Source organism: Pholcus phalangioides, unplaced genomic scaffold (assembly GCF_987345545.1).
Source record: "Pholcus phalangioides strain wild (caught in Gottingen) unplaced genomic scaffold, Ppha-v1.0 ptg000010l_1, whole genome shotgun sequence".
Lineage (NCBI taxonomy): Eukaryota > Metazoa > Arthropoda > Arachnida > Araneae > Pholcidae > Pholcus > Pholcus phalangioides.
The window spans coordinates 21098165-21111010 of NW_028301603.1; the positions used below are offsets into that span (position 1 = coordinate 21098165).

The 12846-nt window shown below is 36.7% G+C and overlaps 1 protein-coding gene across 2 annotated transcripts in view; it reads left to right on the forward strand.

The window, feature by feature from the left end:
- Positions 1–12846, forward strand: part of LOC149081100 (glutamate-gated chloride channel-like) — a 166797-nt gene that overhangs the window by 104588 nt on the left and 49363 nt on the right. Inside the window, exon 2 of one of the 2 annotated variants that reach the window (XM_089237882.1) lies at positions 7286–7515. In XM_089237882.1, the coding sequence (XP_089094008.1) occupies positions 7400–7515 (116 nt within the window). In that variant the 5' untranslated portion in view covers positions 7286–7399. Of the gene's footprint in view, positions 1–7285; positions 7516–12846 lie in introns of those variants that run through there. The other variant, XM_089237881.1, reaches the window with a different exon arrangement.

Consider the following 12846-nt stretch of genomic DNA (forward strand, 5'->3'; position numbering starts at 1 on the left):
TCAGATGCAAATGGAGCGAAGGCAGACAACTTCAGTTACGAATGGAGAGATGACAGCATCTTCAGCTACAAATGAAGCCAAAGCAGACATCTTCAGCTGTAAAGGAAGCCGAAGCAGATATCTTCAACTGTAAGTGAAACTGGAGCAGATATCTTCACATCTGCGAATCGAGTAATGACAGACATTCTTAAGCGGCGTATGGAGTGAAGGCAATCATCTTCAGCTGCGAATGAAGCCGAGGCAGACATCTTCAGTTGCGAATGGAGCGGACGCCGACGGATCCAGGACGACGTGTACCAGGAGAAGTGACTAGTTGTGTAGGTGCATAGGATCATCCTGTAGTTTTGCTTGTATAAATTTTCCGTATATTATTCGACTCTTGGAGTGGACGATCTCCCCTATCGCCCCACTCCAGATCCACACTTGATAATATCCGTGAAATTGGAAATACGTATGCCATCTCGAATTATTACTAATAGCATTATCCATCTTCCCTCTTAACCATCCATTTCCTTCCTATTCAAAATTATAAAAAAATATACAGGATGTTGCGAAAATAATCATCCGATTTAAAAAAAAATCATAACTATTCAGCTTTTAATCCGTTTTGATCGAATAATGTATAAGTAGAAAGAGGGAAATCTCAAGTTTCACGAAATTGCCGACAGGTAGCGCTTGGACGTTCGAGAACTTTTGAGCAATCGCATTCCTAAACGATAGATCTGCCGCAGTGCCCGACTGGCATGGTGGTAAGATGCTAGTCTACCATCGTGAAGGTTGCTGTCAGGGTCCCGGGTTCGAACCTAAGGGAGAATATAGATATTTTCCATAATGAACTCGAGGCGACCACCGATAGACGGCGTCTCACTAATGGCAGTAAATTGCAATATAGCGATATGGCCAGAGTTGGTGTTTGGTGAAGTAGTAGTAGATCGGCCGCACGGGACCTGACAATTCAGTTAAAAATCACTGGCCCCCAAGATCGCCGGACCTCACACTGTGCGATTTCTTCTTGGGGGGGGGGGTTTGTAAAAGACTGCGTTTATGTGCCTCCCCCTTCCAGCTACATAAGCCAAACTGAAGATACGCATAACAGCAGCAATGGATGCAAACATTGGGACATATGGGACGTATTTGACTACTGTATAGACATATGCCGTGCATCCCAAGGTGAACATATTGAGCACCTTTAATTTGGTTTGTAAAAAAAACTTTATGATTAGTCATGTAATATAAAATTAATCTTAGGTATCTATGTTCAATATTTTTCGTAATATACGCATTTCAAATCGGGTGATTCTTTTTGAACACCCTGTATTATGTATTTTTTCTCTCGTGGATCGTATATTGGCAATTATAATGAATCTGGTTCCTTTAAGCGCAAAAATAAATGAAAGAAATTACGATTGTCGGAACTACGGTAGTATCGGAAACAATTGCGCAGCATCTGTTTCTGGCACGAGAAATTAGAAGAAGAATAGAATAGAAGAAGAGAGAAAAAAAATGTTTAGTAAAAATGTCAGAGGTAAATTGTCGCAATACAAACCACAATAATGGTTGTTACGGTGGAAACGCCATGTACACACACATCGCCAAAAATTCGTACCGAATTAACGTTTGGAAACGTTTTGGCCACCGCCACAAACAACGAAGTTACGAAACAACTAAAATAAATGGGTTTTGTCGCAGAACCACCTGAGATCTGATCTGGAAACAGCTTAATTAGTAGATCTGAAATCCTCTTAATTAGCATAGCCGAAATCCTCCTCAAATTAATTAGAACTTTTCCCTCCCGCGTTCTTTTGCCAAATCCGCTTAGATATTCGCTCGAAAGAAGACTTTGTTCAATTAAATGGCTAGAATAAGAGACAGTACACACAAATACACTTAGAGCACGTTGATATTTCTACAGGTGAAAAATAACAAAATTAAGACACCACCAAAGATCCAGCTACCTATAATGTGCAAGAAAACTAGTTCGATCGATAATTATGTCTCTGGATATACCATTGGAAACTTTTCCAACTCGATATTATCGTTTTTACGTGATGATACGTACGCATGTACATACTCTGCTTACTATTTACATGCGGTGAGTAAGAGAAAGAAAAATATTACGATCGATATAGGTATTCAATATGGTGCTTGTGAGACTTTGAGATTCTTAGTCGATCCATCAAACTTATTAGGCTCTCAAGATGATAGAAAAGACGGTTTACGAGCATGTTTTGATGCACGATAGAGAGGATTTAGGATGAACTGAAGAATGAATACTTTTAATCGTTCGGATAATATGAGATCGAAATTCTTGCAGACACCGATGTACTTTCGAAGGCTAACACCAGGGGTGCGCAACATTTACAGTCCGCGGGCCAGATATGTGAAATTTCCGCTGATCTCGGGCCAAAAGCTGCAACATATATAGAGTGACCTTATGACCCTTGTTTTACGGGACATTCACGTAATTTTGATCACCAGGCTTTTTTTTTTTCATTTTTTCCCCGTTTTTCAACGAAGTTTGAATTTTTATTCTTTGCTGAAATCAAGAATTCAGATTAAATTCACGACTTATAAATTATATTATTGTAATTGTCTAATTATAATACTTACTTAAAGTCGTATAAATATGCATATATCTCATATATTTGTCAAACGTAATGTATATTTTTCTTTCTTGGTGAATTACTTTTTAACCCCCTCGCTAACAAGCTTTTTGCAACAAATTTGAATTATCTCTATCTAAAGAATCGACGATAAATCTGGTAACCTAACCGTACGTTAGAAAAAGCAAGAAAAAAAAAACAGAAGAGAATAGGAGTAAAAAAATAAATTGAAAAGGAAAAACAGTATAGCAAATAAGTAGATAAGAGAAGTATGCGGTCCATTTCCCTTCTCTCGCTAACCTTACGTATTCTCTTACGTGTATATAGTAGAAAGATTATATACAAAACACACATTAGGGGCCATTCAAGTATTACCGTAGGCATATTTTTAGCCATTTTTGATCCTCCCCCTTGTCAGCAAAATACTTACACCCCCCCCCCCGTCAGCAAAATTTCGTCAGCAGCTTAAAATATTTCATATATTCAAAAAGGGTGGTTGATGACGTAAGCAACCTTCAAACCCCCCCCCTCGTCATCAAAAGTCAGCAAATCCGAACCCCACCCCCCCCCTCGATGCTGACGTGATACTTGAATGACCCCTTATATGCGGGGGGGGGGGGAAGAATCACTAATAGGAGTATAGAAAAAACGGAGGGGAACTTTGGTTCACAGGGTTACAATGAACCTTCGTCTTGGTGAAGAGAGGAAAAAAACCACAAAGAACTAGATTTAATAAATTCCACTGCCGTTTGAAAGATTTCATCCGTGTTCGTACAGTGGTTCTATTTCGACTTGAAGTAGCGTCCCACCCCCACCAACATTTCTCGCCATTGACGATATCTCAGAAATTTCAATGATAGTTGACAACCTTACATCTTTAACAATTATTAAAGGTATAATTGCCCCACTGTCGTTGGAAGGTTCTTGGATCTGGCACGTGTCTAGTGGGGAAGTACATTTTTGGTAGAATCTGTGGAATTCCCTTTCATCTTCGTCCAAGTGCTCTACTGGTGCTCTACTACTCAAAGGTTCTCGAATCTGTCAAGTGCCTTGTCAAAAAACGCTTCGCGTACAATCTTTGAGATTCCTCGAATTTCCATCCAAGTGCTCCTCTAGTGCTTCACCGCTAAAAGGTTTCCAGTTCTTGTACGTATCTTGTCGCAAAGCGCTTTTTGGCATAATCTTTGAGGTTGTTTGAATTCCCGTCGAAATGTGCTCCTCTAGTTCTTTCGCTGGACGGTTCTCGGATCTGACACGTGTCTTGTCTTCGGGACTCCCTAGCAATTCCATCCGAACGTCCTTGTAGTGCACCACAGCTTGAGTTTTTAAGGATGGTTTGTGCTTTCCTAGTTGCATTCCATCAGCCTCATGGCGTTCGTAAAACGAATTTCGGAACCCCCCGTATACATTATTAGAATGCAGAATGCAATAAATAAAAGTAATGCCAAATGAAAAATTCGATTATCCCCCCCCCCCACACCCGACATAATATTTTCAATGAAGTCTTACGGAAATTCCAATCGAAGTAAAATAGATATTTTATATAAAAAATCCGAAATTCATTTAAGACAAAATCGAAAAATTACGCAATCTTTTGCCAAACTTGAAGATAGTTTTCAAAAGTACGGTGAAGTGTGAAGCTCGGAAAAAATTCCGATAACCCTGGATATTTCAGTATTAATACTTCTCCAAATATTTTTGAAATAATTCACTGGAAATAGTCGACTCTGAATATTTTTCATTGATTTATTTGAAGTACCGATCATATCCACAAGTGAAGTTAGTAAGCACACTGCGTGTGTAAATACCGACATATTCTCCGGTTCCGTTCAGTTTTAGTAGAGCGAACACCGAAAGAAAAAAGTAGGTATTTTTCTTGACAAGTAACCAATAAGTCAATTGGATTATGTCTACTTTCGAAAAATGATCGCGGTTGGGGGTGGATGTCTTGAAACATTCATCGATATCGACGTCCTGAAACTGACCGCAGTGTAAACGTCCTTTTTTTTTTTTTTTTTGCCCTCACATATATTTTCAACGCTGGAAAGCGATCAATTCACCATTTTAGCCTTCAAGTCTTGTGTGCGATAACACGCACACAACTCTTTCTTTCGATCGGTAGAGCGAACCGTGATAAATCGTGCAATGTCTCTGCGACACATTAACGTACAATTTCTCTTGCGGAGGTGGGACCAACAAAAAAAAAAGTGTGGTCACTCCACCCCGACTGGAACCTATTTCTGTGGGTAAGAGTTGATCATGAGCCTATAATTTACCGTATAGATATAGATAGACATTTTTTTTTATCTCTTGATGAGACTTATATCTGTATCATTGCTCCAATGGCAACAATGACAAAAAAAAATTCTATTACCTTGATATTGGAAAATGTGATCACCTTTATCACTGACCTACGCCCTGGTACATGAATGAAATAGGAAAAAAATGAATTCTTCATTTATATATCGTTAGTGAGCCATAAATTCATTTAAAGTTCGTGTAACTTTTGGTTAAAAATATTCAAATATGAAAGAGTAAAAATAATTAACAAGAAAATATTGATATAATGAAAATATGAAAATGAGATTTTTCCAATGAAAATTCCAAAAAAAAAAAAAAAGTTGCTAAAATGACAAGAAGCTCTTGCAAGAAACAAATTCTGTGATTTTTCTGAAATTTTCTAAGAAAAAGATTAACTGAACAATTGATCGAAAATTAACAAAAATCCAACAAAATAATTAAGTGATAACCGACAAAATTCAAAACAAAAATGTTTACTAAAAACCACCAGCATAATGGAAACAAAACGAATTGGATGAAAATCAAGGAAACAATTGATTAAAAATAAAGGAAATAATTTCCGAAAATTTGGACCGAAAATAAACAAAAAATTATTGAAAATCAACAACAACAACAAAAAAAAAACCCTTTGAATCAACATAAGAATTGACCGAAAAAGAAAAAAACCATTTCAAAATTTAACAAAGAAATCGAGCAAAAATCAACAAAAAATTCACCACATTCAACAAAAGAATCAACAAAATATTTGCTTGAACCGAAGGAACAATTTACTAGAAATTGACAATCAATAAAAATGTTGACTCTAAGCAAACAGAAAAGATGAAAAATCATACAAAACCTGATCAAAAATCGAAAGAAAATTGATTAAAATTTTAAAAAAACCTGACTTAAAAATAAAAATTAACTAAAAACCAACAAAAATGTGAATAAAAAATATATTCGGAATGAAATTTCACAAAAAATTATGCTACATGAGTTCAGTGAAAGTGAATTCGGACTTTTCCTATATTAAGAAAATACATAATTCAAACTGTTCAGATCAGAATCAGTGAGTAAAAAAAAAAAACAACAACAACACACAAACATTTAGGGAAGGTCGAGGACACCCCAGAACCAAAATTTTCTCGTCAAAAAACATGCGTACATAAACGAAGTGTTTATGCTCTAGTGGCCAATTTAGGCACTACTAGGTGAAAGCAACACAGTAAACCTCAATTTACAGCACACACACACACACACTTCTTAAAAATTATAAAAAAAATCTTCATCCATCATGTCTTTTTTACAATGCGTTTTTTGTTTTATTTTCACTGATACATGTGGCATGCTCTCAAAAATTTAAAGTTTTAAAATTTTATCGGAAGTTCAGAACCACTCTGTAGATGTCACTAATCACACTTCAGAATCATACATCAACGGTGCTCCACCTTTTTGGGAAAGTATGGGCCACTCCACAGGTATGAAAACGTATCGCAGGCCACTTAAGTGACGGGAACAGCGCCGTTGCAGGTCACTTAATTAATCTGGAAATGTGCCGCGGGCCGTTTGAGTCATCTGGAACTGTGCCGTGGATCAGCTAATATGATCAGCAAATATTTCGCGGGTCGTTTCAGTTGCATGAGAACGTGACGTAGGCAATTTAGGGCCGTATTCACCAACATGTTTTAAACTGTAGTCATAATTTTTGGATAAGAGATCAATGTAGATTGATTAAAAACCTGAATTTAACCAATCGGTGACGTTCTCTTATCAAAAAACTGGGATTATAGTTTAAAGCATGTCGGTGAATACCGCCCTTAACACGTTCACTGTTGGGCCTAAATTGCTTGTCAAGTCCGTGGGGCGCATCTTTTTTTAAGATTAAAACTAGTTTTGAGCCACCTAGTACAAATCCTTCCTGGTGTCATTAGCAGTGAACGTGTTAAGTGATGTAAAACTGTATTGTGGGTCACTTATATAAGTGAACTTAAGATGTGCCGCGGGCCGCGTGAGTGATCTGGAACAGCGACTCAAGTCACTTAAAAGAGCTTTAAATGTGCCGTGGATCTCTCAAGTTCTCAACAATTGTGTAGTTGTATATCTCAAATGATCTGAAAAATGGACCGTGGAGTACTTAAGTGATGTGGAATTGCATCGAGAGTCGCTTAAAAGAGCTGATAACGTGCCGCTTAGTTCATTTTTACAAAATTAGGTTTGTGGCCACGGGCCACATCAAATGACTCCGAGACCATGGGTTGAGCATGTGTATGCTATATATCATACAGTTTTTGCTCCTAGCAGTGGATTAATAAAAAAAATGTCATTTTTAATCTGTTTTCATTTCTATTTCTAATACACGTTTCTTCCACTTATTGAGTGTTGTTTGGTTCTGTTTCTTTCAGGAAGGAAAGCACCGGCGGCAACAGCATTAATATCACAGTAATATTTTGTGTGGAAGTGAATAGTATAGTACAGGTCGGTACTTGTGTGTCGGTGGCGACGAAAAGGGTGGAAATATGAAGCATAAGTCGTCGTCGTCGTCATCACCATCCATCACCATGACGACTCGGTTTTGCGTCAGATTGCTGATCCTGACATCAGTGGTCTCATTGCTCAGCGTCCACGGAACCAAGTGAGTGGTTGGTTGGTTGCACCAAGACTCCACACAACTCGACCCCGATAAGACCCCTCCCCATTTTTCCTCCATCGTGTTTCTTAATCATCCATATTTGCACGAGATAAAGTGTAGTAATTCCCCAAATGAAGAAATATTCTATGAATAATAACAATAATCGAATCATCGCCCGATTTCATCCACTTTTTATACGAGAGAAACATTATTTTTCGTTTTCATTCATATTTTTCTTATGTATTTTATGTCTGTTTTTTAAGCACGCTATATAATGTAATTTCGTATTTTTCTCCTTGTTTATTCGGTTATGAGATTTTCTGATTCTCCAACGGAACTGAGGAGAGATCAACAAGGCGCCAGGAAAATAAATACAAATTTTGATTTTAAACACGTTTTCACTTCATAACTTGGAGCAACCCCCTTACGGATGGTGAAACACTTTCGTAACTAAGCATACGGGTTTTAGCCGAGAAACGAAACCCAATCCTCTTCCCTTTCTCACAAGTGCGCTAATCAATACAACACGGGATATACGACTTTACTGTCCTTACAACACGTACAGTAGCATGTCGCGCAGAAGTAAAGACTGCATCCTCCCGTAATTCCATCAAATAGCCCCCCAGGTGGCGCCAGTGGAGAGATAGGTGATTTTTTTTTTCTTCTCAGCTCATGGTAAACTTTTTTTCCCGACTTCACCTCGTCATTAATATACTGAAAGTCGTTCCTTTATGAATTATGGGCTGAGATGAATCGCGATCAGATTTCTTTTCCGGTGGATGGATGGGTTCGACTAGAATGATATACGTGGCATAACTACAGCATGAAATAACTAATTATATATATACGGTAAACTGTTGCACCTTGAATATAGTAAACCTAGAAATACTTGAAATAATTTTGACAGTATTTTTGTTCCTAGCTCATGTTTTTAAGGGCAAGAGATTAGACATACATAACCTTACAGAATGTATTTTCAGCTCTTTATCTATGGCACTGACAGAGATTTTGCAAGTAGGCACGTAAAGTAAAAGTTGTTGGTTTTGCTGTGTTTCTTCTCTTCGTTTCAAGTTTAGTGGAACTAAATTTAATAATTATAATCGATACATTCTTCTGATAAATCGTATCAAATGCTCAATCATGCCAAGAAGAATGAAAAAAAATATTCATATTTTTCACAAATAATAGAGCATTGTATACCCAGAAACAAAAGAGATCGTGTGCCTTGGAACAGTATAAAACTGGAAATTTTCCCAGTTTATCCTGAAATACTTAACTTACACTAATTTTTAATACTTATTTTTTCTGTTTTTAAATGCAATTCACATTTTAAATTTTAGTTCTGTACTTTCTTTCTTATAAAAGTTGTATCAATTTCTTCTCTTTAATTCACCTTCGGTTATTTCCTAGTCAAATTTGTTGGAAAAAAAGGTGTTTAAAGTGGGGGATTCGTCCAACAACAACTTTCACCAAATGAATTTCCTTAGGAGTAGAGGTGACAAAATATTTTATTGCTTATCAGTGCCAATTTTACTCCCGTTTCAAGGGGTACAACACTTCCATGCTTCTAGGTACAGGACCCCTTGTTGTACCTTGGAACATTTTTGCTTTTTCAAAAAATCCATGTTTCATGATTACAGTAAGAAAAAAATATGATATAAAATTTATATGATGTTTCATATAGTAACTAAAAATGTATTTAGTGAAATTTTACGATCAAACTTGAAACTGAGAAAAAGAAGTTTGAAAAATAATGAGCCACATTATAAGTGTCCCCCCCTACCTAGCAGTATATAGTTGCCGCCAGTTTACTACGACTTGAATGATATACATCGCATAACTATAGCATAAAAAACTTACTGTATATACCTAGGAATATATAATTGTCAATTTGGGGTCATTCAAGTATTCAAGTATTAAGTCAGCATCGGGGGGGGGGGGGAAGGGGGTTTTGGATTTGCTGACCTTTGATGATAAGGGGGGTTTTGCAGGTTGCTTACGTCATCAACCACCTCTTTTTGAAGATATGAAATATTCTAAGCTGCTGACGAAATTTTGCTGACGGGGGGGGGGGGGGGTCAGTGTTTTGCCTATTTTGGCTGACAAGGGGGGAGGGGTCAAAAATGGCTGAAAATCTGCTTACGTAATACTTGAGTGACCCCTTTACAACCACCTCCCCCCACCCTCAAAGAATGAAAAGCTGGTTGTTATGGGATTCACTTTGAAGAATATCATGGAAAATGGTTAGCTATCAGTAATTTCACTATTTCACAAAGGAGTGCCGCTGTAGACTGGCCTAGTCCTATCTTGCAACTCAACTGCTGCCCTAATCGAATTCGATTCATGTTCCAACAGATGAAACTGTCAGTAATTAATACTACGGGGGAAGTAATATTTCAAGCAAAAGTTTTCTACGAATTGAAAATTACAACATTAAGCACATTTTTCAAACCACGCCACCTGCGTCGTCTGAAAGAAACAAAATTTTCTCTTTATATCCTTTAGATGGAGTTTTAAGTTCAGGTTTGACACGTTGTCAATTCAAAAAGCTGCGAGGAGTGAGTTTAGTTGAGTCGAAATAGCGATCGCGGAGTCGTTGACAGTTTATATAGGGAGGAGGATCGGCGAAGGCCAGGACATGTCGTGATTTCTGACACCGAAATTAAGTTTCGTTTCGGAACATTTTTATCGGAAGTGAAACACGCGGACGTTTTTGACAAATGACTCCTTCCAGCCGATCGATCGATAATATTCCTTTGCCGTGTGTGCCCCCAACACACGCATTCCCCTCTCTATCTCTCTCTTGGAAGCCGCAATAACAACTTCAGTATAAAATTAGGTGGTCGATGCCGCTGCTGCATTTCATACCTTTTTTGCACTCAACTTCCGTCGTCATCATCGTCATGAATTTAAAAAAAAAAAAAATGGGCGAGGGTGCCCCAAGGGAAAGAAAAATTCTTGTTTTTTTAGGTGACTGTATATATATAATATTCTGTATATATAACGGGTGCAGCAGGTGTGTCAAAAAGTGTGCTACAAATTTAACAATAAATTAGAAATTAACAAATGAGGGAAAACAAAACTGGTTTACGCGAATGAGATCAGAGGAAGATTGAACTTTTCTTTAACTTCTTCACGTACAAGCTTTTGAAAACGAATTCGGATTATCCGTATTTGACTAATCGACGATAATAATCGGGTAATCCTGTGCTTACCTGACCGCACGTAAGAAAAATAAGGAAGAAGTGAAGAAACAAATAGAAGAAAAAAAGGAGGAAAAAATAACTTTTTTAGAAAGGAAAAACAACAGTATACAAGATAAGTAGATAAGAAAGTATGTAGAAGAGCTTTTCACCCCTCCCCCCCCCATCCCACATGTTTTCTAAAACAGACATCACATGCGGAGTAAAAAATTACTAACTGGAGTATGGGAAAAAAACGGAGAGAAAAAAAAACAACTTTTGTTCATAGGGTTGCAATAAAGCTTCTGATGAAAAAAAAAATTTCAATAAAATTGATTAAATTTTATTCAATTGGCTTTGAACGAAATATTTCGTTCGTGATCTCAAAAGGGTTAATTTGTACGAATATACTCTAACATTGCAATATTTTAAGCTGATTTATGCCAATCACGCCGCCAATAACTGTATATTGCACGGGCATTCTATGTCAGTAGCCCGATTTGTTTGACCTACGACAAATATGAAATTCAATCCCAACATTTTAATTGTCAATTTTTATGGCTATTTTAATTTAAAAAGAGAGTGACCATTCATACTAACAAAATTCTTTCATCGTTGTTCATTTCTTTTTACTTAATTTTCAAATTTTTGAGTTGGATCAAGGGCACAATCGGATTTTGTTTCTAATTTGAAAACAAATTAGTTTGAAAGGTCGACGGTAGATGAACCTACCATGCTATGTATGAAGCAGATTTATACAAATCAGACCGTTAGTATATTTTATATATGGGAGATCGTTCATTCCTCACTCGATGCCAGTAACTTGATTTACTAAATCTACAAAAACAAAATTTTCTCTTAACGCCCTCTGATATCAGTTTTTGTAAACATTTTTGATTAAAAAAAGTTGGGGGAACCGTTCGTACAAAGCAAATTTTTCCATGGTCATTTAATTCTTCTCAATTAATTTCGAAAGTTTGGAATGGGATCAGAGGGAGAGATCGATTTTTTTCGTTTTAATGTTAAAATGAATTAGTTCCGAAGATGAACAATAGATGACATTAATTATAATTATATAAAGCAGATTAAGCAAATCAGGCTGTCGGTATCCGAGCAAAAAAGCACACGCAGTCAAAAAATTTATTGACGCCATGGGTTTGCATCACTGTGCTTCGAACATTGCTCATCAATTCCATCTATCGAGGTTACTTTTAAAACTTTTTTTTTCTCTCATTTTTTTAATTTCGACCTCCCTCTGATCTACTTCGTAAGAAAATGTTGAATTACAGTGTAAACTGTCATTCATCTTATTTGTGGTGTAAACTTTACACAAATGAGATCAGAGTGAATTTGAATTTTTTAATTAGTTCTAAAAGTTATCGGTAGATGTTACTGACGCGCAATTTCCGAAGCTGTGCAATTCAAATCGCGACATCAACAAATTGGATTCGCGTGCACTTCATTCGATACCACTGGCTGATCTTCTCTTTAAAAAGTTTCACTACAGAGAGCAAAGGGCGTGCAAATGTACAAATATACTATCATTAAACTATGGGAACTTCATTACACAATTTGAAATATAGAGATAGCGCTACTTAAAATTCACAAAAAGCACTAGATATGCATTCACACAGTTAGGTACCCACACACACTCTTCCAGCATAAATCAATCGGTAGTAATATGCCCATGATGATAGACCGGAGTTATGCTTGGTTTGGAGAAAAAAATTGATTTGCTTTATATTCTACAAAAATAAAAATAAAAATTGATATCAGCGCCATCTACCGACAACTTTTGTAATTTTATAATAATAAATGGTGAGAAATCGTTCGTACAAACAAAATTGTTTTCATTGTCATTCGTTTCTTTTTTTTGCTAAATTTTTAAACTTAGGAATGGGATCAGAAAGAGATAGAGTTTTTATTATTTTTTTTAAATTTAAAAACAAATTAGTTACTTATCATCAACTGAAAAAGTTGACGAGCAATTTATGAAGCAGACTTCAATTCAGTCAACCTGCGTCAAACAAAAAAATGCACGCGCAATCGAATATATTGACGTGCAGGGCCGTCCTAAGATCATCATGGACCTCCGGACCAAGTGATTTTTCCGAGGACCTACCAGGCAAATTCATGAAAATTTCAACCAGAT